At 48.0% G+C, this 27,940-nt stretch overlaps 1 protein-coding gene across 1 annotated transcript in view; it reads right to left on the minus strand.

Annotated features, from left to right (window-relative positions):
- RASL10A (RAS like family 10 member A) overlaps positions 1 to 27,289 on the minus strand; it is a 92,468-nt gene extending 65,179 nt beyond the window's left edge. The window contains exon 1 of the mRNA XM_069619268.1: positions 25,907 to 27,289. Coding sequence (XP_069475369.1) covers positions 25,907 to 26,128 — 222 coding nt within the window. The 5' untranslated portion in view covers positions 26,129 to 27,289. The remainder of the gene's footprint in view (positions 1 to 25,906) is intronic.
- Between the last annotated feature and the right edge of the window lie 651 nt (positions 27,290 to 27,940).

Genomic DNA, 27,940 nt, shown 5'->3' on the forward strand with positions numbered 1-27,940 from the left:
CCAGGAGACCTAGGGTTACCAATCCCAGGTTCCTTAACAAATAGTTTTACAAAGGTAGCGGGCGCCCCTCTCTCGCAAGAACAGACATGATAACCTGTTCAGTGGTTATTAACCACTTGAGAGTTCGCAGCCACTGCTTTTACTCACTGTGCCTTTCACAGATGGGAAATATCCATTTGCATATCAGTCTTTGTCCTGCCCAGGGGCAGTCCAGCACCGAAATACAATGGCAATTCCAATCTGAACGAGAGTACCACCAGCAACCCCATACACGTGTTTCACCCTTGTTGGGGATCATCAGTGAGGTGAAGCTGATGCCTCTCTAAGCACAGTGAGAGGGAGACCACGTCTGGTTGCCCCCAGGAGACCTAGGGTTACCAATCCCAGGTTCCTTAACAAATAGTTTTACAAAGGTAGCGGGCGCCCCTCTCTCGCAAGAACAGACATGATAACCTGTTCAGTGGTTATTAACCACTTGAGAGTTCGCAGCCACTGCTTTTACTCACTGTGCCTTTCACAGATGGGAAATATCCATTTGCATATCAGTCTTTGTCCTGCCCAGGGGCAGTCCAGCACCGAAATACAATGGCAATTCCAATCTGAACGAGAGTACCACCAGCAACCCCATACACGTGTTTCACCCTTGTTGGGGATCATCAGTGAGGTGAAGCTGATGCCTCTCTAAGCACAGTGAGAGGGAGACCACGTCTGGTTGCCCCCAGGAGACCTAGGGTTACCAATCCCAGGTTCCTTAACAAATAGTTTTACAAAGGTAGCGGGCGCCCCTCTCTCGCAAGAACAGACATGATAACCTGTTCAGTGGTTATTAACCACTTGAGAGTTCGCAGCCACTGCTTTTACTCACTGTGCCTTTCACAGATGGGAAATATCCATTTGCATATCAGTCTTTGTCCTGCCCAGGGGCAGTCCAGCACCGAAATACAATGGCAATTCCAATCTGAACGAGAGTACCACCAGCAACCCCATACACGTGTTTCACCCTTGTTGGGGATCATCAGTGAGGTGAAGCTGATGCCTCTCTAAGCACAGTGAGAGGGAGACCACGTCTGGTTGCCCCCAGGAGACCTAGGGTTACCAATCCCAGGTTCCTTAACAAATAGTTTTACAAAGGTAGCGGGCGCCCCTCTCTCGCAAGAACAGACATGATAACCTGTTCAGTGGTTATTAACCACTTGAGAGTTCGCAGCCACTGCTTTTACTCACTGTGCCTTTCACAGATGGGAAATATCCATTTGCATATCAGTCTTTGTCCTGCCCAGGGGCAGTCCAGCACCGAAATACAATGGCAATTCCAATCTGAACGAGAGTACCACCAGCAACCCCATACACGTGTTTCACCCTTGTTGGGGATCATCAGTGAGGTGAAGCTGATGCCTCTCTAAGCACAGTGAGAGGGAGACCACGTCTGGTTGCCCCCAGGAGACCTAGGGTTACCAATCCCAGGTTCCTTAACAAATAGTTTTACAAAGGTAGCGGGCGCCCCTCTCTCGCAAGAACAGACATGATAACCTGTTCAGTGGTTATTAACCACTTGAGAGTTCGCAGCCACTGCTTTTACTCACTGTGCCTTTCACAGATGGGAAATATCCATTTGCATATCAGTCTTTGTCCTGCCCAGGGGCAGTCCAGCACCGAAATACAATGGCAATTCCAATCTGAACGAGAGTACCACCAGCAACCCCATACACGTGTTTCACCCTTGTTGGGGATCATCAGTGAGGTGAAGCTGATGCCTCTCTAAGCACAGTGAGAGGGAGACCACATCTGGTTGCCCCCAGGAGACCTAGGGTTACCAATCCCAGGTTCCTTAACAAATAGTTTTACAAAGGTAGCGGGCGCACCTCTCTCGCAAGAACAGACATGATAACCTGTTCAGTGGTTATTAACCACTTGAGAGTTCGCAGCCACTGCTTTTACTCACTGTGCCTTTCACAGATGGGAAATATCCATTTGCATATCAGTCTTTGTCCTGCCCAGGGGCAGTCCAGCACCGAAATACAATGGCAATTCCAATCTGAACGAGAGTACCACCAGCAACCCCATACACGTGTTTCACCCTTGTTGGGGATCATCAGTGAGGTGAAGCTGATGCCTCTCTAAGCACAGTGAGAGGGAGACCACGTCTGGTTGCCCCCAGGAGACCTAGGGTTACCAATCCCAGGTTCCTTAACAAATAGTTTTACAAAGGTAGCGGGCGCCCCTCTCTCGCAAGAACAGACATGATAACCTGTTCAGTGGTTATTAACCACTTGAGAGTTCGCAGCCACTGCTTTTACTCACTGTGCCTTTCACAGATGGGAAATATCCATTTGCATATCAGTCTTTGTCCTGCCCAGGGGCAGTCCAGCACCGAAATACAATGGCAATTCCAATCTGAACGAGAGTACCACCAGCAACCCCATACACGTGTTTCACCCTTGTTGGGGATCATCAGTGAGGTGAAGCTGATGCCTCTCTAAGCACAGTGAGAGGGAGACCACGTCTGGTTGCCCCCAGGAGACCTAGGGTTACCAATCCCAGGTTCCTTAACAAATAGTTTTACAAAGGTAGCGGGCGCCCCTCTCTCGCAAGAACAGACATGATAACCTGTTCAGTGGTTATTACCCACTTGAGAGTTCGCAGCCACTGCTTTTACTCACTGTGCCTTTCACAGATGGGAAATATCCATTTGCATATCAGTCTTTGTCCTGCCCAGGGGCAGTCCAGCACCGAAATGCAATGGCAATTCCAATCTGAACGAGAGTACCACCAGCAACCCCATACACGTGTTTCACCCTTGTTGGGGATCATCAGTGAGGTGAAGCTGATGCCTCTCTAAGCACAGTGAGAGGGAGACCACGTCTGGTTGCCCCCAGGAGACCTAGGGTTACCAATCCCAGGTTCCTTAACAAATAGTTTTACAAAGGTAGCGGGCGCCCCTCTCTCGCAAGAACAGACATGATAACCTGTTCAGTGGTTATTAACCACTTGAGAGTTCGCAGCCACTGCTTTTACTCACTGTGCCTTTCACAGATGGGAAATATCCATTTGCATATCAGTCTTTGTCCTGCCCAGGGGCAGTCCAGCACCGAAATACAATGGCAATTCCAATCTGAACGAGAGTACCACCAGCAACCCCATACACGTGTTTCACCCTTGTTGGGGATCATCAGTGAGGTGAAGCTGATGCCTCTCTAAGCACAGTGAGAGGGAGACCACATCTGGTTGCCCCCAGGAGACCTAGGGTTACCAATCCCAGGTTCCTTAACAAATAGTTTTACCCCTTTGGAAATTCCCTGATATTCCCCAAACACTAGACAAAACATTACAGAAAACCTGGGACTCAAACAAAGAAATCAAAATGCGGGACATGTTCCCAAATGGCAAATTTGTGACCATGGAAGACTTAAACGATGGGATAAGAAGGGGACCACTCAAAACACTTCAGTATTATAGAATGAGGTCAGACTTTAGTACGAGATGGCCACTCTTACCACATGAACCCCCTACACATCCATGCCTACAAGCAGCAACATCCGGGAAAGGTCTTGGAATCTCTAAATTATATGCACTAACACAGACACATACCCCTACACTGAATGATGTTACAAACAAATGGGAAAAAGACTTTAATATGCCTCAACAATGAGAAATGGTCTAAATAATGCGCACTTACTAAAATTATATCATTGAATGCAGGCCTGATGATGCAATTCAAGGTCCTAAACTGGCTTCACTACACTCCAGCAAAAATGGCCAACTTTACATCTAACTGTCCGGAGGAATGCCCTAAATGCAAAGCGCCTAAAGCAGGATCGTTCCACATGTATTGGGGATGCCCGGCGGTGGCTGGGTTTTGGAACTCCGCAGTGGATATTATAGAAGAGATAACTCAAATACCGGCCTCCCTGACCCCCCAAAAGTACCTGTTCAGGGAGGCCGGTATTTGAGTTATCTCTTCTATAATATCCGCTGCGGAGTTCCAAAACGCAGCCACCGCCGGGCATCCCCAATACATGTGGAACGATGTATTCCACATGTATTGGGAACAGGTACTTCCAAAAGTACCTGTTCGGGGACATCGGTAGGAGTGCAGAAACTACCAAACGATTGTTCAATATTGCGTGTGCAATAGAGAAAAAGTGCATATTGCAGAACTGGAAGAGCCCTGCCCCACCATGTATAGATAACTACCTCAGAGAACTTTCATATGTCAATGAAAGTGAGGAGCAATATATAATGACTTTACCTAGAAAATGTCGCCCCAGGGACATATGGGCACCGTTTCAAACATACTTATGTGAAATGGCCTCTGATGATGAAGCTTCTATGTGAATTTAAATATATAATTGGGTGATCTTGTTATACCCGACAAAATTTGTGTATTGCATTGTGGAATGTAGTCATGTTGTATCTGCTTAGACCATCAATAAACAAAGTTTTTAAAAAATCCATAGCTCTGGGACAGTTCGGATTCTATTTCTCACCTATAAGTAGAGGTGTAACTTCGGCTTTGAGTAAGGATTGCAGTAAAAATTCATCCAAAGCTAAATAGCTGTTTTTAAGCCAAAATTCAGCCAAATACTTACTCGAAGCTGAAGTTTGGTACACCCCGAAACCAGACAGTCCTGATAGCCACCCCCCCCCTCCCACACCACTGGGCACTGTCCTCCTGGACAGACATCACCCTTCTATGCTAAGGATCTATGCTAAGGATCTCTCAGGCACAATCAGTTCACTTAAACCCACTACTTACACAACGGACAACATCCTCCCAGCCTCCCTCATTAAACAACTCACTGACCCAGCACGTAGCGTGTTACTCAGTATTGTGACCTGGCCCACTACAGACCTATCACGAGTGTCCCATTCATCGGGAAGTTTATCAACCAGCTTGACCTCCTCTGCGACTACCTTTTGGCTTCCGCCCCAAATGCAGAACTCAGACTGCAACCATCCAAGTGGTGGATGATGTGCTCAGAATCACTGACACTGGGGACTCTTGTCTCCTAGTCCTCGTAAACCTCTGAGCTGCCTTTGACACAGCTGATCACCAAATACTCCTCTCACTCCTCATTGACAGGATGGGCTTCTCTGGAACTGTCCTACATCTTACATTAGGCACCAAGTCATACGGATGGGCTCATCCAGATCCATCTGACTTCTAGTCATTTGTGGGTCCCACAAGGTTCCATTCTCTCCCCAAACATATTCAATCATTACATGGAACACTTGAGAACTCTCCTAAATGACCCCACAACGATTACACTAAACTCTGCTTGGCCCCCAGGACATTGCTCCCCTCCACAATGGCTTGGCTACTATCCAAACATGAATGTCAAATGTTTACCTTAAAATGAACATGACCAAGACCGGATTTGTCCTCATCGGTTCACTCACCATAAAACAGCTCGTGCAACAATGGCTGGATGTGATGTGCCTCAAAGTACTCACCCGTCAGCTGTCAAACTTAGTAAAATCTGTGGGATTCATTGTTGACAGCAGCCTTTCCTTCTAAAAGCACATAGCTAAAAAGGCGCAAACCACATGGCTACAGATCCGCACTCCACAAAATCAAACCCTTCAATCCCCCGACATAATTCCGTATGGTGGTCCAAGCCCTTGTTATCTCAAAGATTGATGGGGGAAATTCCTTCCTTACTTGACTTCCAGCTGCACACCTGGCCCCACTCAAAGCAGCACACCATGCTGCAGCCCACCTCATTAGAGGTGCTCGCAAATTCGACCGGATTGCTCCCAAACTGTGCACCCTTCCCTGGCTCCTCCTCCCCTGCATGTATCACCTACAAAGCAGTCTCAAACAGAACACCAACAAACTTGGCAGCTAAACTCCACACCTCTTGCACCTCACATAGCAAAACTATCAAAAGGTTAGGAGTCAAAGCTGGCCCGCAAAGAGAAGACTCGCAAGCAGTGCTTCTCCTGCCAAGCCCTGACCATCTGGAACTCAATTCTGGTAGAGGCTCGAATGCCCATAGCATCCTCCAGTTCCACAAAACACTAAAAACATGCCTCTTTCAACAATACCTGCCGAAGGAATACAAATCCCCCTCTACCTCCACCAACAGTACTGCATTACTGTATAAAAGGCCAAGCCCAATTCTGGCACAATCCTGTTGTGAATCGCTCTGCAGCTATTGAGCTAGGTTTGTGCTACAAGCAATACAATACAATTAAAATAAATGCATTTGTAATCGCACTGAACTGGAAGTCGAAAGACCCACCAAGAATTGGTGAGTGGTTCTCCAAAGCGTGGAACTTTCTAGCGCTCAAATGGATCACATTCTATACAGGGAGAGCAGTCCAAATTCACAAAGGACTGGGACATAGTTCTGAAAGTCCTCCGGAATTACTATAACATTTCTTATTGTACTCAGAAGTACAGGATTCTGGGTATTGCCTAAACCTCTTTTGTACATGGGCGTTTTCATGCACTTCGGGAAGGGGGGGTGGAAGAGGGAAGTTGTGGGGGTGCGGGGGGAGGACGGGGAGGGAGGGAGTTGCAATGTTTTTCAAGTTTGTGACAAACCAAAACAGTGTGAAAAGCAAACGACAAGTAGAATCCGTGTGAAAAGCAAAAGACAATCACTTCATGGCACAGATAGAGTACCAGGTGAAAGAGGTGCTGTATGGGGAGCATTTCGGACATCTGAGAGGTGTACCTTATACTGCCAATCCTTCACTTTGACTGCAAATGGAGTGGCATAAATGACTGTGTACGGACCGTTATATTGCGGCTCACTCCATCTGCGTACAAAGTTCCAAACGAAGATGGAGTCGCCAGGTTGCAGTTGAAGAGGCTGCGGTTTCCGGTGCAGCGCTGTTGTCATTCTCTGTCCTTCTCAGTGCAATCTGTCAAGATATCAACTTTGCAGTTTTGGTGAGCTGACACAAGTACATTTTAAATTCATCACCCACACAGCCCTGTGAGCATCCGAGGCGCTATGCAAAGGTGAAAGTGGCGTGTGCATGTGACGCCCCGTCACGATTTCATGAGGGGTGAGGTGATGGTCCTTGCAGGGCTGTGTCCACAAACTGAATAGGCTCAAGGACAAACAGTGGACACAACTATTTTTCAGGGTAACGCAAAATTTAGACAACTTGGCCTTCAGGAGACCATTTATCCGCCTAACAATACCGTTGGCTTTACAATAGTAAATTGAGCACATCTTCTGCTTTATTCCTAAAAGAGCTGTAGTTTCTTAAAATAGCTTACTAAAGAAGTGGTTGCCATTGTCAGATTTAAGGACTTTGCACACTCCCCAACGGGAAACACTTTTCTCACGAAAAATGTGTCTGCTGACTTAGTGTCTGGATGTGCACAAGGTCCAGCCTCAAACCAACGGGAAAAGAGGCTCTTTTATTCCTCAAATCTTGGACCTTGCCAAGGTCCACTTTCGACTTCACCTCCTTAAAGGCATTCTCCCTTTCCTCACCTTCCCACAGAAGGTCAATGTCTCTACAGCTCTTGTCCTCTCGAGGCTAGATTACTGCAACAGCCTCTTCCTCAACCTGCCTCTAGCTTCCCTCCGCCCTCTTCAACTAATCCAGAATAGGGCTGCGAGACTTATCCTTGGCCTCAAGCCCAGGGACCGCATCTCTCCTGCCCTAAAATTTCTCCACTGGCTCCTGGTTGCTGCAAGGATCAAATTCAAGACCCTTTGCATCATCCACAGGGCTGTCTGGGCTCTGGGACCATGCTACCTGCAGCTCTCTCTTACTAAATACTCTCCTCGCAGATTCCTTTGATATTCTGGCTCCAACTCTCTGCTGATCAAACTTTTTTCCAAGCAGAGAGCTGGGGCAGATCTATCTCCTCCGCTGGCTCCCTCCTCTGCAACAGTCTCCCTCTCACTAACCGTCTTGAACTGGACCATTTAAGTTATGCAAACAACGCAAGACTTTTCTCTTCTCCTCCTTCACTCTCTCCCTTCTGTGCTAATCCATCCCCACAGTCGCTGAGGTGGGCGGCCTGGTCCCTCAAGAGTCTACACGGCCGTGGCCATCTTCCGATCGCCTCCAGCCCCCCCCCCCGCCTGCACTGGCGCCTCGGCCAACAACCACCCAGCTCTGCACTTACCTATTGGGCGGTAGACCTCACTCGTTGTTTGGGACGCCTCTGCCGATGCACTTTCCTATCACCTCCCCAACAGACACCTTTGGCACTTCCCTCACTGGGGGACCCTAGAGCACTTACAACCCTCTCTACAGCCCCCCCCCTTCTTTTCACGGCACTTGCACGTTCCGAATGTCACAAGGCCTAGTAGGACCGTTTTTCGTTTTTATTATTTATTCATTGCCATTTCCGTTCTTTGTTCCCCCCGCTCCCTTCCCTTTTGCCTTGTGGCACTTTGAAACACTTTTCCCATAGAACAAGTGCCTTATAAGTATCCAATAAATAAGTAGAACGAAACCAGGCCGAGTGAATTTGAAAATATGTAAATTTCGCTTCATGGTAAAAATGGCTCAGAAGGCAGATTTTTAACAATACTGAGGAAGCATGCCTTAAAGTATATTAATCTCACAGGTAAAATTGCACTGTTGTCCGTGTTTATAGGCATGGGCAAATGATGTGCGACTTGTATGTCTTAGCAAAAGAGTATAAATAGGCCCCACATTGCAGACTTGGAAGAGTCTTTCTGTTCCTGCGGTCGTGTGACGGCACCTACCTTGCGCGCCCCCCACCGCCCATTAACTCTTTCCACCTCCTGCTGGCACAGCTTCCATTTTCTGGTTAGTAGAATATGACCTATTTATTTACATGTGTAACATTTTTATTTTTTCACTCAAGGAATTGAGCTCGAACAGTTCAGAGCAGGGAGAGGTTGTTTTGTGTATCCGGAGATCCCCTTTGATATAAGACAAACTAGCCCGCCTCCACTTCGAAAAAGTCGAGTATGTGATGGACTCATTCATAGTGGCCTTTGACAAACACTGGGCTCCCACAGAGCTCCACCAGTCCCCACCAACCCCCCTAAGGATGTTTGCTTGAACCAAACCCCCATGCTAACACAAGCACAATTCCATCCTACACTGGAAGATCAAATACCATAGGCAACCACAAAGTACATCTTCTATTTCTCCGAAAAAGTGTTGTTCGCCCCACATTCACAAAAGATAGTTGGCATGCCATTGCCAAAAGACTGATGCATCATCCACTCAGACCCTTCTCAGAAAATCGAAGGTTGTCTTGTCACAAGGTACCAATTAATATATTTGACAATTTGACATTGTCATGGAACTCCAATCCATGTACCCCTAAACATCTCCCTCACACCCTGTCAAGTGACACTATCTTCAATCCTCCAAGCCACAATCCATATTCTTGCTACACTGCGCTAACCTGTTACTCATCCACTTACCAACATGTACAGCGTTCTGTTCTTCTTAGCTAGGTTTTGCACCATACAAAACCCAAATACAAATACTCACACAACCTCCATTCAATATTTTCTCCTAGGACTTGGCTGGAAACGTCTTCTTCCCGAGAAGATTTTGACCTAGCATGTCACTGTTCGCTCTTCTAATTGGCCCGACACTGTGCTCAACCCATCAGCACAACAAGCAAAATGTTAGGTTGAACATCCTTATGTAACCGCAAGCTAAAATGTAAACATCAGGAAAAGAAGATGGCCGCCGGCGGGAGCAGTCGCACGTAATCGGCGCTCCGCCGGGGCCGCCAATATAAGCACTACCCACAGCAGCAGCGACCGGCTTCGCGCCCCCCCCCCCGGACCCCCCCATGGACAGCTGAAGGCCCCCCCCCCGCCCTCCTCCCCCCGGGGGTGCTGGAGCGACTGAACGAGCGTACGCGCAAGAAGGAGGCGAGGAGAAGCGCGGCGGCCCCTCCCCCACCGGGGTCGAGTGGGACCGGCTCTCCCGCGAGGAGGAACAGCGCGCAGGGCAACGCCACGCAGGAGGCGGCCCGCGATACACCGATCGCGGGCGCAGAGCGGGACCTCACTCCGGGGGCCCGAGGGAGAAACGGCATCAAGGAGATCAGGGCGGACCGCAGGAGAGGAGGAGCGGGGGCCGCCCTGAACAGAAGCAGGATAATTTAGAGGTGAGCCAGCCCGGGGAGGGGGCACAAATAGACCCCCCATCCGCACGCATATGGACTGGGCTCCCCCAGGGACCCAAAGAAGGGATCACCCACGACAAAGGCCCGCCAAGGCCTAGGCAGACAGAAGGGCTCGCCCACTAAGGGCAACTGACCACCCACAAAGCCGGACCTAAGAGGGCACGACAACTGGGGTGGGGTTCTCGGGAGGGGAAAACCCGAGAAGCAACCACAATCAGCCACAAGAGAATCCTCTGACGGGCCAACGTGGGAAGGAGCAGTCTCCACTCCAAGCCAGGGTTCCCCCCCACCCACAACAGCACACCAGGGGAACAGAACCGGAGGGGGATACGACGAAGTACAATTACAATGTCAAGAGCAAAAGGTAAGGGGAACCCCACCCCACAGACACCCCAAACGTCGAAACAAGGAGCAGATATACTCCAACTGTGGTCATCAGAAGGGTCAACGCAAGCAAGGGGGAGAACCCAGGGAGAACCGATGGGAGAAGCAGAGGCAATCTCCCAGAGTCAACAACCACTGACCAAGGGAGACATGCAAAGCTGGCTCATGAACCTGCAGGAAAATCTCATGTCAACAGTCCAAGAGCAGTTTGCGACCATGAAGGATGAACTAAAACAAGTGGTGCAAGACATGAGAATAGACATAAATAACCTCGAAGAGAGAACCGACGCGGTGGAGAAAGCAGTACAAGGTCAGGAAGAAGATTTGAGACAGATCAGCGAAACACAAGAACAATTGGTGACGCTCACACATAACATGGAACTACAATGTGAAGATTTGGAAAACCGCTCAAGACGCTCCAACATCAGAATCAAGAACATGACGGAGACAGTACTAGACAAAGATCTGAAATCGGCGGTACAGGAAGTGTTTAGAGACATCCTGGGGGTACAAGAAACGGAAGACATTGGAGTCGACAGAGTCCATAGGGTTGGACCAAAAAGATCGGGGGCCCCAGGGGAAAGACCACGCGATGTCCTAGTGGCCCTCTCCTCTTACCCGCAGAAAGAGCAGATTCTCAGAAGGGCCAGGGAAATGGAACATATCAAAATGAATGGGCAAGAAATCCAACTGTATCAGGATCTGGCTCTGATTACCCTCCAAAAAAGAAGAGCAATGGCCCCAGTGGTGAAAGTGCTAGCGGAAAAACAAATCCGCTACAAATGGACGTTCCCATTCGGACTCCTATTCTCCTGGGAAGGGAAGCAGCGGAGAGTGACAACATTGGAAGAAGGCCTAAGCACCCTGGGGCTACCAGAAGGGGAGACGGAGCAGGGGGAAACCGCTAACAGGAGGGAGCGCACGAAAAGGCTTATGGGCTGGGAAACAACCAAACAGAAGAAGGCAATGGCGGGGAGGGAGACAAGGAGGAAAATACCTTGAAGAACTCAATAAAAGTATATCTGAGGGAACGGACTCGGGTATGGAGACATCGGGACCGGGCGGGGGGGGGCGCGGATGCTGCGTCGAACGGACAATATACTGAAGGCGGCCTGGTGGAGTCCAGGCGGCTTGGAACTCGGTAAAAGCCAATGGAACAATGGGGTTTAGGAACCCCCACCACATTCCCCCGGAGAGTTGGGAGGGCAGGGAGCGAAGGGCGCAACGCCCTAGCATCATTAGGAACCCTCGCCCTACCCGGGGGACAGTTATTGTTGGGGTTTAAAGGTAATGGTTGGGGGGGAGAGGGAGTTCAAGGAAGGGGGAAAAGTCGGAGAGCTCTGATTCATGAATCATACATCACAGGCGCACCGAAGCAACGCCACTCGAACAATACAACATGGGGATGATACGCCTGGTTTCATACAATATTAGGGGGATGAACCACCCAACGAAAAGAGCGAAACTGGAGCAACAGTTCAAAAGGGGGAAGGCTGACATCCTACTCCTTCAAGAAACCCATATCAGAACAAGGGACAAACAGAAAACAAGGATAAAAGGCTACAAAATATGGGCGCAAGCGACGGCAAAGGAAAAAAAGGCAGGGGTCCTGATTGCGGCGAAGGAAGGGAAAGATTTCAAACTTCAGGACATAACCGTAGATAAAGAAGGCAGATACGCCTTTGCCAATGTAGAAATTGAGGGATCGCTCATCACACTAGCCTCGATATACGCACCAAATCAGGGGCAGGATGGCTTCCTCAGGGACACTCTGTCAAAACTGGAGGTATTCGCGAGGGGGGATGTGATCCTGGGAGGGGACCTTAACATGGCGTGGAACCCACAATTAGATAGGAGTACAGGTAAATCACAAGGCCAGGGGGCACCTACAAAGCGCCTGCGACAACAAATGGACCAATTGGCCCTAAATGATGTATGGAGGGAGAGAAAAGGCGAACAAAGGGGTTACACCCACTTCTCACATGTCCATAGTACCATGTCCAGGATCGACTACTTCTGGGTGTCAGTGGGCCTGCTGGGAAAAATACAAGATATAGACAAGGGAGCAATAGCCCTCTCAGACCATGCCCCCCTCTGGCTAGACGTGATTTTCCCAGGGAGAAAAAATGGGCTGTGGAGATGGAAGCTACCCCAGGATCTAATCCAGGACCCTATATCCGGGGAGGCAATAAGGGAAGCGATTGAAGAGTACTTTATTCAAAACGACACAGGGGAGGTAGCACTGAGCGCAGTCTGGGACGCGTTCAAAGCAGTACTGCGGGGAAAGCTGATTGCATTGAAATCTACGAGAGATAAACAAAGGTTTCAGTGGGAAAGGGAATTGGAAAAGGCGATTGAGGACATTCAAGAAAAAATGCTAACACATCCCACGAAGATACTGAAAAAAACACTAAAACACACGCAGGGCCAACTAGAGATGCTACGGACGAGAGGCGCAGAAAAAAACCTACTCTATCTGAAACAGAGATATTACATTAAAGCAAACAAAGCGGATAGACTCTTGGCGAGACAGCTCAGGACAAAACAGAAAGAAACAACGATCAAGGCCATTAGCGATGCGAAGGGGGACATTCATACCCGCACACATGACATGGGGGAAGCACTGAGACAATTCTATCAAACTCTCTACACCACAGAATATCCGGACACCGCTGCCCAAGACTCATATTTAGAGGCCCTACCGATTCCGAAAATAACAGAAGAAGAGAAACAGACATTAGAGTCCCCTATTAGTGAAGAGGAAATCAGGAAAGCAATAAAAGAACTTCCAGTTAACAAAGCCCCAGGCCCAGATGGGTTTACGGCCCAATTCTATAAAAAATATTCAGACATTCTGACCCCGATATTAACCAGGCTCCTAAACACCTTTAGAGAGAAGGGCAATATTACCCCCACAATGAACGAAGCGAAAGTATTAGTTTTCCACAAACCAGGCAAGGATCCAACGAATCCGGCGTCATATAGACCAATCTCCCTGATTAACTTAGATGCAAAAATCTACACAAAGATTCTGGCCACAAGATTGTCCCAACTACTCCCGAAACTAATCGGCGAAGATCAATCAGGCTTCATTCCCGGTAGACAAACGCATGATAATACAAGGAGACTAGCCCACCTAGTGGAAAAAATAGGCATATCCCACACCCCTGCGATACTCCTGTCGGTAGACGCCGAGAAGGCCTTTGACCGAGTCGAATGGTCTCTCCTATTCAAAATCTTGAAGAGCATGGGGTTTGGAGAACAATACATCGCGAGCATCCGAGCGAACTATAACTCCCCATCCAGTAGAATTGTCATAAACGGTGAGATTACGGATAAGGTAATTATATCAAGAGGCACGAAGCAGGGATGCCCCCTCTCACCCTTACTCTATGCTATATTTTTGGAACCACTCCTAATAAAAATACGGGAGTCAATCAACATCAAAGGGATAGACATGGCGGGACAGCAACATAGAGTGATCGCCTATGCTGATGACATGCTAATAACCCTAGAGGACCCCGAAATAACCTTAGCGGTAGCGGTGAGGGAATTAGAACACTACGGAACCATCTCGGGCCTAAAAATCAATAGGAGAAAATCAGAGATCCTAATCCTGGCAGGAGACACCGCAAACATAGAAAGGGAAGCCAAGATGCAGGACCTGAAGATAGTAAAAAGTAGCATAAAATATCTGGGAATAGTGGTTCCACATAACATCGAGCAATTCTACGGGGAAAACTATCCATCACTAATCGCAAACATTAGAAAGGAACTAGCTAGATGGAACCCGCTACAGATTTCGTGGTGGGGCAGAATACAAACTGTCAAAATGTCGATCCTCCCAAGGGTCCTATACTATTTCCAGGCTCTCCCGGTGGGAGTCCCCGACACCTTTTTCAAGACCCTGACCAAATTAATATCATCCTTTATTTGGAAAGGGAAAACCCCCAGGATAGCTAAAATGGTCCTAACGGCCCCAACCAGGGATGGGGGGATGGCGCTCCCACATTTTAAAAAGTATTATCAGGCGGCACAGCTCAAAGTCCTGAGGGAATGGGTTAGGGAGAACCCGCAGAGGATCTGGGCCAAGCAAGATAGGGCGGTAGCTAGGACCCCACTGGTTGAACTCCTTTGGAAACAGAGGCAATACAGACATGAAAACCTGAGGATTAGCGAAATCATGAGGACCACGCTAAATGCATGGGACCACCAAACACGAACAGGTATTATGACCACGGAACTCGGACCCTTTACTCCCATTTGCAGAAATCCACAATTTCCCCCGGGGACGGAACGGGGGGCATATGACAGATGGGAAGAGGAGGGCATAACCAAAATAGGGGAAATGTTTGCAGACAAAGAAATTATCCCACTGGAATCCTGCTTTACTGGCTCAAACCCCCCAAAAGGCGAGAGATATAGATATGAGCAGCTGAAACACTGGCTAAGCTCCCCGAATATCACAGAAGCAGCAACCAGAGAACTCACTGCCTTTGAGACATACCTCGTGTCCAACACGGGGGAAAAAAAGTGGGTGGCAACTCTGTATAAATTCATAAACACACAAGGGGAGGATATCAAATGGTCCTATAGAATAAAATGGGGCAGAACCTTAGGGAAAGAACCAACGGATAGACAATGGGAGGACCTATGGAAGCAGATCCCCAAGATGACCCGCGCGGCACAAACTAGGGAGATGTGGGTCAAAGTTATGACTCAATGGCACTACACCCCAGAGAGACTCCACTCCATGTACCCAAATGTGTCGAATATATGCTGGAGAGGATGTGACGAAGTGGGTACCTGGAGGCATATTTGGTGGGACTGTGAGGGTATTAAACCATTCTGGGAAGAAATTAGAAACGACTTGGGCAAAGTTTTCCCGGATGTGGGGATGCTTGGTGAAGAGGTCTGGCTATGTGGACTCAGGGATGGCACTGCAAGACTATACAGCAATTCACAATGGAGAGCATTCACAGGTCTACTCATCGCGGCATGGACCACCATAGCACAGAAGTGGAAGAGCAAGGATACTCCACTGAAATTCACATGGTTGCAAAAAGCTTGGGCCCACATCACAATGGAGAAAATCACCCACAAAATACAAGGCTCCGGAGACAAATTCGGAAAAGAATGGGAAGGGACCCTGCAATACCTCCAGTCAGACTATATGGAACAGTGGTGCCCCCATAACATCAAAGTTTCAGATATCTTCAATGCCTAATAAAGTCAAAGACACTTAGAGCTCTCCGACACAGGGGGAGGGAGGGGGAGGGGGTAGAAGGGTTGTGTTAACCTAAGTTTCAAGTTAATTCTCGTTGTATTCATGCAAACTAATAAAGATATGTTTTAAAAAAAAAATGTAAACATCATTCAAGATTAACTTGCTAGACCATTTCCTAATCCTGTTCGCCCATCATTAACAACATAACTCATGCCACAGATGAATAAAGCACCCCAAGTGCTCAAAAACAACACTCAACTTTACCTCAGGGAGACTTGCTGCTGTGGAGGAAATGGCACCCACTGACCCACACCCAGGAGCAGGAAAGGGAAAGCTTCCTGGCTAAAACACAAAGCCTGTTGTCCACCTCGAGACCATTTTCGAGGTGGCTCGACTGTGATCTGCTCACTTCAAGCTGGTTCAGGACCTGCTGTGCTGCCTTTGGCACTCCAAGTACTTTGAACCACTTGTGAGCTACACCCACACAGACATTGCCTACCTGTCCCAGTCTTCTTTGTGCCACATGCCATTGATGCTTGGACCGCACCCTGTGTTGGGCCAAGTTGACCAGCTGAACAACCCAATGCTGAATCACTGCTCCAGGAAGTGCATGAGAGGCCGGTTCGATGCTGTTGCACCCCAAAGACAAGAAGTTAAAGCTGTTTGAAGATGGAGGCCCTGTTCTCGTGGTCTTCCTTAAAGGACCCCAGTGACTTAAGCACTCCTTTACCTTTTGAAACACATATCCATAACCTTTGACATCTTGCTGCTAAAATCTTGGCCTGATCACCTCATCTACAAACCCAGAGTGTCCATTTTTTCAAATGCCCTCATTCTAAGTTTGGCGGTAGTTTGGCAGAATTACCGCCATACAAAATTACTGTTACCGCCACTTGGTCCAGCGGTTTTACTGCAGGATTACAAGTGGCATCAGGCAATGTAAATCCACATTTTATGGAGTGCATAGGACTCATGGGGATATCGGCAGAATTACCACATGTGGTAATTCCACCGGCAGCAATGCCGATTTTTCAGAGTTAAGGTGTCGATTTACCTCCAGCATTTTGCTCCAGCATCCTCCACTCCAAGACCAAACTCTAGAGTTTGCCAGAGCAGTAAATGTGGTGGTTATTCTGTTGCTGCCACTTTTTACCATTTCGTCACACTCGGAATGAAGCCCACAGTTTGCTTTCTCTGTGTTTTCCCTTATAGGGGTGAGTTAGCAGTGCGTTTATTAGTTGTCTGAGCTTAAACATTCTATTGTTATACAACCTTGGCTAGACGTTCTTCAGTTTTGGTAACCCTGTACTACTGTTTGTGTTGCTTCTGCACCAGCTCACACCTGGAGTGTAGCTACTTTAGCCACTACTCATCTCATCCTGCAGAGCAGCAGTCATTTTCGTCACACCAGCATTTTGCTTTCATAGAGGTTTAACTTTAATCTGTCAGTCTTTCCTGTACACACTGGCTGGTGGACATACCTTTAGCTGGTGTCACGAAAAGTGCTTTGGGGAGTGTAAGTTGACTTTGGGCATCACTAGAACATATCAAATGCACAGGGACGCCATTTCACCAAAATGCCAGTGGTAGTGGAAGTGACATCACAGGACCCTTAACCTCTGATGACATCACAGGAAGTGATATCATTTGACCTCACCCTGAAGTCACATCACAGGAAGCGATGGAACACGACCTTCCACCCCTTGACAAAACAGGAAGTGGCATCACATGGCAATGTTTTAAGTACACTACGAAAAATATGGTTACGATATCACTGTAAAGTGATATAATTTCATACAAGAATGGCTCACCATATGTATCGTTAATATCAGTGCGTATAGGGCCATTTATCAAATTACTGTGAATGCAAGCAGATGTCCAAGGCCAAGCGATAATGATGTGTTATTATATAGCACTTGCGTGTAAGTGCTTCATATAGAACAAATATACATTCAATATCACCCAACCTGTGTTGGTACTCATTTATCAACCTCAGCAGGATGAAAGGCCGAGTAGACCTTGCTGGGAGCCGAACCTGCAGAGCACACGCACATTGCAGCAGCGAGCACTCACCCACCCACTGACCTATCTTACCGGCTATAGCTATCAGAAAACGAGCCACTCAAGAAACACATAGCCACATGCTGCTGGAGTCCCAAATTAAAAAAACAATGTGAAACTATTTTGTTTAGGGGTATCAAGGGAGACCTCAGGGGTCGCATGTCACCAGGGACCCCTGGCGACCCCTAAACGACATCCCTGCAAATGCACCGGTAGCATCTTGACCTACTGCAATTGTATAATATTGAAGCTGCATCAGATTGTAGAATCTGGGAGGCCCCAGATTCCAGGAAAGCCTGTTGCAAGGGACTTCAGGATAGGAGCTTGAACCTAATGGATGTATGGCCTGCACTCTCCCGCCTAACTTCCTAACTGAATCCTGTACCAAGAAATAAAGAAGTTTCCTTTTACACTTACGCGTATCCTGGTGTTCCTGCTGCCGGTCATTCTTACCTCAAGACGCAGGATACATCCTTGAAATATTTCAGTACCTTTGCAGTTGGAGATAATTTTAGGGCATAAAGTAATGGCTGCCAATCCAGAAATCCAAAACTTTACAATGGGCATCTAATTTCCAGAACGTCCCTGCAGCTATGCATATGCCCACTTTGAAACACTTATGGTTTGAGCTTGGTAGCTTTTTGGCAAATAGAAAATGAATAGCATTTTTTGTGTCATTAGAGGAATGTCATCACCAAGGAAATTGTCACCAACCGCAGCATGGAGACTCCTCCTAGTTAGTCATTCTAAGTCTGGTCTTTTTTATTTCTTTGATTTTGTTAGTGAATTATTACCGTCTACGGTCCTCATAATGAGTTTGGCTGTAATCCAGTGGTAAAGCTACCGAATTACCATCAAAATCATTTACTGTTACCACCACCCCGTCCCATGGTTTTAGCACAGGGTTATGAGTGGTGGCAAGGCAGTGTAAATCCCCATTTTTGGAGTCCATAGGACTTCCTAGGGATTTTGGCCGAATTACTGCAAGTGGTGAATCTTCCACTTTAACTACAAACTCGGAATTCAGCGGTGTGGTAAAAATGGTGGTAAGAAGTGGTGATGACGGAATTACATACACTTTTTTACTGCACCGCCAAACTCGTAATGAGACCCGCAGAGCAGGTTAGGTTCGATATTAGCAGTAAGCAGAGAATTTAAAAGGGGGCTTGTGTGGGTGTGATACCATTTAACGAGCAGTCAAAGAGGGAGCTTTGGACACCCTGTTCTAATTATCAATCCAGCCAACCTCAACTCTGTGTCTTTGGCGTGAGTTTAAGGTAGTGGGGTGCCATTTGGCCCTAATTGATGGTTATGAGAACTAAAAAATGCTGAATGCGCCACATCGAAGATATCTTTTGGACAGTAATGATATGATATGGCATTTATAATGCGCCTATACACAAGTGTTTCGAGGCGCGACGCGGCAAGGGAGGGGAAACAGAGCGAAGACAGACAACGATCCTACTAGGCCAGGTGACATTGAGATCGCGCGAGGGCAGGGGAGGGCGGAAGGGAAAAGTGCAGGGGGAAATGGGAGGGGACAGTGCAGTACATAGGGTAACAGGAAAATAAATAAGACAATAAGTGAATAAAGGCAATAAATACAGTAAATAAATAAAGACAATAACTAAAAGTGCGGCCAGCAGGTGGCAGTGCACGGGTAAGTGCAGACATCAGGTGTCAAGCGCTGGTAGGGGCTGTAGGGATACAGAAACAGTGCTAGAGTGCAAGGGTTACCAGGGGGGCAGTGTAGGCGTGAAACTGGCAGGGCGGGGACCTGGGCCCGAGACCAGTTGGGTGTTGTCAACATACAGATGCACACACGTCTCGCAGCACAAGTGGGAACTCCCTCAGTGACCCTGTGCAGGGAATGAATAACTTGGCTACTAAGATAGCCTCATCAGTACACCCAAAGGTTTGCACAGCAGGGGGGCTTTTCTTCCTCCATTTGGCGCACGCATGTTGATGATATTGATAGGGGCGGCACATGCGTCATACACCTCTCGCATTGTCCCATGCAAGTCTGGAATGCATGGTTGTGAGATACCTCGCAGGCGCATTTTGAGCAGGCACCACAGTGGAAGTAACCGGGTTGGGAATTCTAGGGGTTTTTGCACAGCGGGATGAAAAACATATTTATCCATAATTAGGATGCTTGTAAAAGGTCTTGTGTAGACCTCTGTAAAACAATTCGGTCAACCTCCAAAGTTCATGAGCTTTTGAGAAATTTGAAGGCTCGTGATTTTTTAGGAATTTTACATGAACAAAGGCTACAACTTTGATGCAAACGACGTGTCTATGGCTCATGGCTGTTGATGTTTGCCTGAATTTACCACATGAAGGAAAGTGCTAATTATACGCAAAAGGCAACAATTGATGAAAACCTTATTTGCACATAGCCTCTGCTCTTACAATTAGCTTGCCACTGTGTTATAGAACACTTCATGTTTAGGCACGAAAAACATTTACAGCAGCTGGGGCATTTCACCACATTCCAGTGCGGTCGTGCGCGCACACACAGACACACACTGCACCAGGATCCATACTTCACCATACAGCACCTTACTCAACACCCCACTACACTTCACATCCCACCACCTACTACATTCCAAAACACTCACACTTCACACTCATTCGCAATGCATACTCTGCAGTACCCACACACACCGCACATGTGATATTTCTTCACACTTGAACATGCTCCACTCCGCTTCAAACACAACCACACTCTGCCATGTTTGCCACTTCTCCATACTCCACCACGTTTCACACTCCATCTCACTGTACACCGCAACACATTTCCCACTTCACAAAAGTATACGCTCCGCACCACCACACAGTTCTCCACAACCCGCCTCACTCTACGAAGTGCTCAACAATATTCTCTACTATACTCGGAGAAACCTTGCATTCCATAACATTCCACCGTTGCGTGACACTCCTCAACACTCCAGATTCCACGGACTCCTCTCCTCTCTCTTTCTCCTCTCCTCTCTCCTCGCCCCTCCCAAACTTTATTTCCTGGAACTTTGTATGTAGGACACGCACCACAGACGGAATTTTCAATGGCACTCCGTTGATGGCCCTTGGAAGGTTGAAAAGTTGAGTCGATCCCACCACCCCGCAAATCTGAACCTGCTTTGTGCTGGTAAAACGCACATCTCTAGAGGTTGTTCATTAACCCACAGAACTGGTAATGCATGGTTTCATGTGCTGTCGTATCGCGATCGCATTTCCACAGATTGGCAAACTGCTACTGCCTGATACCCCGACACACCCTTCCTTTCCACAGTGTCTCCTTCTGTTCAAATAGTATTTCCCCCTTCTAAAAGAGGTGTAACCAGTTTATTTTTGGAAATCCTTGCCTCGTATCCGGTTTTTCTATTAGCAAATTGTGCTGTTTGGCTTACAAACATTTTCTCTATGAACCAAATTGTCCAGGAATATTCCGTCAGTCAAATGTGTTCATATCGATCCATAAACCACTCCAAAATGTCGGTACAGATCAGCAGAGCCCCACAAACCTTTAAGCAAGAGATAGGCCCAGGTCTCGTCCGTTGTCTAATCTACATTATACAATATTGACAAATCTGCCTCAAACTAATATCCTCTACATAGAAAGGTCCAGCCTTTCCACGCGCACTCCTTCATCAGAACCCCTCAGCATGCGCTCGCGTTCTGCAGACTTAGTGCTACAAGGCCATGCTCTTCAGAAGACCAAAAGCCACCGTGCTGCGTACCACATCTCTGACACAAGACGATTCAACAACGTCATGCTCCAACTTCATCCAAAACCACCATGCCCCTTCATGATCCAACTGCACCTGCTCTCAGACAAAAATAAATATATTTCAAAATGGCACCTGCCTTGGAATCTACCAGCGCGCAATTCAACAGTGACAGCACTTCGTGTCCCAAGAAATGAGCACCGCGAGAAGAATGGAAAGTTTTCTACAGAGTTGCCCATCTTACAGAGGGCTTCTCCTGAAATGACTCCTGCAACGGGAACCACATTAAGACATTCTCCAGAAAAGCTGCAAACATCCTGAACCGTACGTAGGTCCTTCCTGAATTGCTTCCTCCTCTCCAAACTGTATCACCTCCCCAAAAATCTCCAACTGTCACAAAATTCGCATTCATCTTTCAAAGACTCATCACTTCTGTGGCACATAATGGTCGTCCTTGCCCTAATCCCATCCACACCTCATCTCTTTCTATTTAACCGTACTTCTGAGGTTCTCCTCCGCCTCGCCTCTCTTCCACCTCTGGCTATCCAGGATCCTCAGTTGCACGCTTTCCTTGCCTTGAAATAAACCTCATGTAAAGTCTTTTCTCAAAGAAATCTAGTGATTTGAGGCCTATTGCTCTGTTTCATGATAAGGGAAAACTTTAAATAAATAAATAGATACACATTTGATAATAAAACTCTCTGGCTTGGCAGGAAAAACTTGAATGAGTCTGAATTGATGACTTGTGTGAGGCCGTTCGTTATCTGTGAAACTAAAATGCAGTCTGAAGTTCTCCTCGAAGGGCAAACGCATCCTTTGGAAGGGTTTAGTAGAACACGGCCAATGATTTTTCTGATGTAGTTGTCATTTCGTTTATTGGTGTGTAATCATTTTGGTGTAGTTGTCTCTGCCTGGGTGACTTGTGGGCACTCTCTGCAGCAGAAGTCTGGTAATACAGCTACCATAGTCGGTGAACCTCACCTCTAGCCAAGTTCACCAGTGTACAGATCATGCCTTTTTTTTTTGTTTACAATGTGTGTTACAATTATTTTTAAACATTCAAACCACATTGCCCAGTTACCTCTATTTTGGAAATCCGAGCCTATTTTGGGACATAGGATTGGTCATGCTTTTTGTATTACTACACATTTACTTTTTATTCCTCTGAAGGATCTCTTCTCCTCAGTGCAGTGAAATAAGGAGAGGTAGCTATTCCTTTATCCTGGTACAAAACATCCCTCTTTTCCACCATATAATGTTGGCCATTGAGGGATATACTAGTGTGTTTAGGTTACTCATCTGGTATGAGACAGAGGGAAATGCAAATGAACATAAGAAAGATGCTGATGGATAAGGTTACCAGAAAAATCCATGTCACTGGGGGCATCCTACTCCACTCCTAGTATTTGCTTCTACTCCAGTAAATTGTATTCAATTGAACTGACCCAAGACCACAGCTTAATAATACCATTAAGTGAGTACTATAAGCCCAAGACCGGGGCATGGTGCCCCCGATGGCACTGAGTCATCTGGTAACAGTGCTGATAAACCACATCAAAACTTGCCAGATGGAGCTATGGAGTTAAGGACAGGTTTCTTCTCAAGGCAGCAAATGGCTCTTTCCTCAAAGGAGCTAACAACATCACAGACAAGGACCAAAGAGCACAAGCTATCCATGAGCGTGAGGGGAAAAAGTCCAACTCCAAATCCATGAGAGCCATTTTGAATGTTAAGCACTGAGTAGACCACCCTGTGTCTCATCCACCTCTTCAATCACACACAGGGCTTCTGTTGGAGCAGTGAGGGTCCAGCGGGGGGGGGGGGGAGAGGGGGGAAGGGATCAGCAAGGAAACTTAAGTAGGCGCTCTAGCAGAGGAAGACTCTCTGCAATCACGTCCCAGGCCAGTACCAAAGGTGCACAATCTGGGAGTACCCTTCAATACCAAACTCGCCTTTAGCCCACAGGCTGATGAAATGACTAAAAATAATTGCACCGCCTGCACAACTACGCGCATCTTCCGCGTACTAGTCCTGGTCGAGGTAACGTCAAAACAAAACTATTGCAATGCCTTATACACAAGGCTCCAGGTAAAGACAACCCCCCTCCCCGCCCCCCCAAGCACCATAGAGCACATAAAATGTAGCAATGCTCAATTTGGCCTACGACGCTTTAATCATATCACACTTGCATTAAGAGCTTCCACTGGCTACCGATAAATGTAAGATCTGAATATTAGTTCCTGCACATAGTACACAAGCCTCTACATAGACGCATTCCAAGCTATCCAAGGCTTTTCAGCTCTGCCTGCCTACAAGCAATCACAGACCAGCCTCCGATAACCTGCTGACCATGTACAAGGCTTAATGAGCAGGATTCATGACAGAACCCTCCAAGACCAGAACTCCAAACTCTAGAACGCCCTGCTGCCACACCTAACATTCCAGGAAGATTTACTGAAATTCCAGAGTCCTCTCCTTAGCATGTGGCCAAGAAGACCAATGAGCCCCCTCCTGCGCCACCCTGCAGGTGCAACAGATCTTGGTTACGCAACCTCAGCTGGTAGGCCATATGTGTAAGATGAACTTCACCAAGGTGTCCTTTGGTTGCACCCTCACATGAAGCGTTTCCCTTGAGAAGGTTTCCTAACCCAATCTTCCCGTCAGACTGTGTGGAAGAATAGCACCACAGTAGCCGCGGGACTGGTCACCTCTAGAAGATGTCTCCCACTTTTCATCTTCCCCTCCTAAGCACACTGAAGCAGCTAAGCACTAGTTCTTGGTAAGGGGTCAGTGTGCACCAAAAACCTTGAAAATTGAAAATGCCAATTTGAGATATGCATCTCAAAAGGGCGTTTATTTTTGGTTTCTCGAAAACCCAAAGCACATTTTTTATATTGCTTTTATACACGACAAGGCCCATGAAAGTTCTCAAAATATGATATACATGTTTGGCTGTGGCAAAAACGTTTTTTTGTCAAATTTGCTGAATCTGCATGGACAAGGTCATAGGTAACACGGGAACATAGTTTACCATTATAACATTTCAAGTGTCATGTAATTATGGTGTCCCTTCTGCAAAACTATATCATAGACCCTGGTGCTGCTTACATATTCCGGGCATTGCCAATAAGGTCAGGTTGCAGCACATTATGCCAATGTGTTGCCAATAGTATCACAGGGCCGGATCCTTATGGCACAGTGCTTCAAAATCAGTTTCCCAAGCAATCTGTCAGGGCTTTACTCCATATGCCTGTGTGAGGCTCAGTATGCCAGGAGAGGGAGTGACCTGACCCGCCCCATCTATGCTCCCCTAGCGACTTACATTGTTGCTCCACCCTGGATATCATCTGAGCATTGCTCCTCCAGAATTGGGGAAAGATCTGGAAAGTGAAGTTAAGTCTCAATGTGGGAAGAGAGAAAAGGCCACTCCTCGCCCTATGCTCTGCTGTATGCAGCAGATGCTCACTGTTGCCAAATGCAGAGTTCTTGTATTGAGCAGGTCGAGGAGTTCTATCATGCACATCTTGAAACATCTTCAAAAACAGCCACGCCTGTAGTTGCCTCCACATCCTCGGGTGGAGTGGCGACTTTTAAGTGTATTGGGAGTCCTCTTTCTATTTCTACTGTGATACCTGAAAACAATAGAAAAGGGACCTCCAATAAAAAAAAAGATGAGTAAGCTGAAAGGTATTTAAAGGTGGCTGGCCAGAAAGCGCACCTCCTGGCCAATATTACATTTAAAAAGGGGCCCCAGACAGCACTTCTCTGCTATGAAATTTCCGGGTGTCGTCATGGTAGAACACCCGTTCATTCATGGTGAGCCTACACTGGGACGAAATGTAAGCACGGGCATGAAATAAAAGTGGCTGCTTTCACATGTGGTGAATTGTGACTTTTATTACCAGACGGTTTCAATGTTACCTAGGGCACAATTCTGGGAAGGTTGTCACTGATGTATTTTAAAGCACATTGGGCGAGTAACATTGACCAGAACTACAGTGACCCAAACTACAGGCCGGAATAACAGGACGCCGTGGCCCATTTTGGTGGGCACTGGTGAAGGCAGGTGGGCACTCACTGTGTTTCTGCCTCCGCTACCAGGTTACTCTGGAAATACCAATCCCTGACTTGCCAAGATCCCTGGCACTAAATAAGACAGTAATGAATTGTAAATGTCTCCCCGCTTCTCTGTCAATGTTGTGTTACTGATGTTGGGAGCCCTAGTCACTCTTGGTGCCCCAATTTGCTTTCTGCATTGGGTTCTCAATCCTAAAGATTCCCAGAATGTTCTCTTTAACACCTCTTCTTTTAAAAGATGCACCTCAGGTCAGGGCCCCCCAACAATATTTACTGCACAGCAAACACATGACATCCGATGGGAGCACGAAAAGGGAAGCCCCTTACCTGAGAGCCGTTTACTGGAAACGCCACCCATTTTGGGACATCAGTGATCTTCAGGTCGAACATGGCCCCGTTCAGGATGACCGACGGCCTATAGACGTCCTGAGAGCTGGTGGGGTTGTAGACTTCGCTGAAGTCGTGGTGCACAAACTGTCGGATGATGGCCGTCTTGCCCACCCCCGGTGCCCCCAGTACTGCCACCTTCAGTGTCTCCACCATATCCATAAGTGGGGGCTTCCGCAGCTCCTTCCTGCTCCAGGGCGGAGCCAGGAGACCCTCCAGTCAGAGGAGCGTCGGCCCCATAGTTGGTCACTTGTGTCCCGGAGGACAGGAATTCCCCTTCCAGGGCACACACCGATGCCTCCCAAGACCACCCGTGGTGCACGCTTCCCATTGGAAGCCCCCAGCCCAGTGCCCCTGGGATCTGGAGGTCTTCTGCCTTGTAGATGGCTATGAAACCTACTTGGCCAGCCCACTCCTCAGTAAAGCCCCGCGATCGCTGTTGAAGACACACATCCACCTGCTGAAAATGAAAACCGATCAGGTAGCCAAAATCTGTCCCACATCCTTTCGGCAATTCCTAGATTGGGACATAGTCTGTAATGCATGGAAATGTGATTTCTTGTGCCCAGCCTGTGATCCATGGAAGCACGTGGGATCACTGGGATACATTCACGGACAGGTTCTGGAGGGTCAGCATCGGTCACCTGGGATGAAAAGATATATCCCAGGCCCTTAATCCTCACCATGGATGGGCTCCCTGGGACAGCAGTGACCTTGGATAAATTGAAGATGAGGGTTCCCGGAAAGGCGGGGAGCTCTGGAATCTCGGTCGTAGGTGCCTTCACATGTGGTGTGCTTTCTGTCCAGACTTCTTGATGGCCACCCCCATCCTCATCACCCAACCAGCCCGCAGGAAGGTATCAGAGTGCGGTGTGCAGGCGAGGAGATGGACCCGTCAATCATGGCATGGCCTTTTTGAGCATCATCAACTTTTTGGGTCCACGCTTACATAAGGGGCACTCCGGGGGTACTCACAGGAGCAGTGGTGGGAGCGGGCAAGCTGCTCTCTGGCTGCCCAGCACAAAGCGTGGAGTCACAGGAATGTACACAGCAAATGTTCACACAATAATTGATTCTGTGTCCTGCGGAGAAGTCCTTAGTCCCAATGGATGCAGCCAGTCAGCAGCGCCCACGACCTGACGATGTGCACACCCGGTGCAGATGTAGCCAGACTGGCCCCTTACTGTGCTAAACCAGCCACAACATAGTCCAGGTGTGTGGGGACCCCAGCTGCAGAGTCCTGGGCTTTGGAATGCCTTCAGCATTACAACTGGAGAAATCTCCGGCCATCACCCCTTGCTTATCCCTTCCCTCCCGGGATCTGTCCTTCCAGCTGCAGCCTCCGCATCTCAGTACCTCCTCCCCCTTACCCCATCTCTTCCTCCACCCCACTCCTCCCCTGCCATAGCCGCCCCCCTTAGCTCACCTCCTCTCCCTTCCCTCGCCTCCTCGCTCTAGCTCTCCCGGGCCGTGCAGGCTCCCACCTCCCGCTATAGGAATGCTAGAAAGAGGCCGTGCTCAGAATACTAATGAGCCCCTCTGCTCCCCTCGCAGAGGTCAGCCTCCCGGGAAGGTCCCCGCCGCCGGTGCTCCAGGAAAGAAGGGCGGTGGGGAGGACAGGCACTCCTCGGCTACCGGGGGGAAGTAGGGCGTCCGATCATGGGATTGCCTTGCCCTCGGCTTCGGTGTGCACTATGTCACTCTTATGTCAGTGCCTGCAATCTAATTTAGAGTGAGATCGGCACAGGGCATGTCGAATTAGAGATGTCTAATCTCTTTTAGAGCGGCATGTGGTGTCCAGGTGTCTTTATAAGGTGGCAGGCAACCACGGAAGTGAGCAGACAGCGGGGAAGAGGAGTTGTCAGTTATATAAGTTAATGCACTCGACTGTATGTGGGGGAGGGGCTGCGGGAGGACTGGAGCATCTGCAGTCAAGCTGTGGCAGTATAGTGAAGCAGGGCGCGTGCCGCCATA

Source organism: Ambystoma mexicanum, chromosome 10 (assembly GCF_040938575.1).
Source record: "Ambystoma mexicanum isolate Mex_15411 chromosome 10, UKY_AmexF1_1, whole genome shotgun sequence".
In the NCBI taxonomy this organism is placed as follows: domain Eukaryota; kingdom Metazoa; phylum Chordata; class Amphibia; order Caudata; family Ambystomatidae; genus Ambystoma; species Ambystoma mexicanum.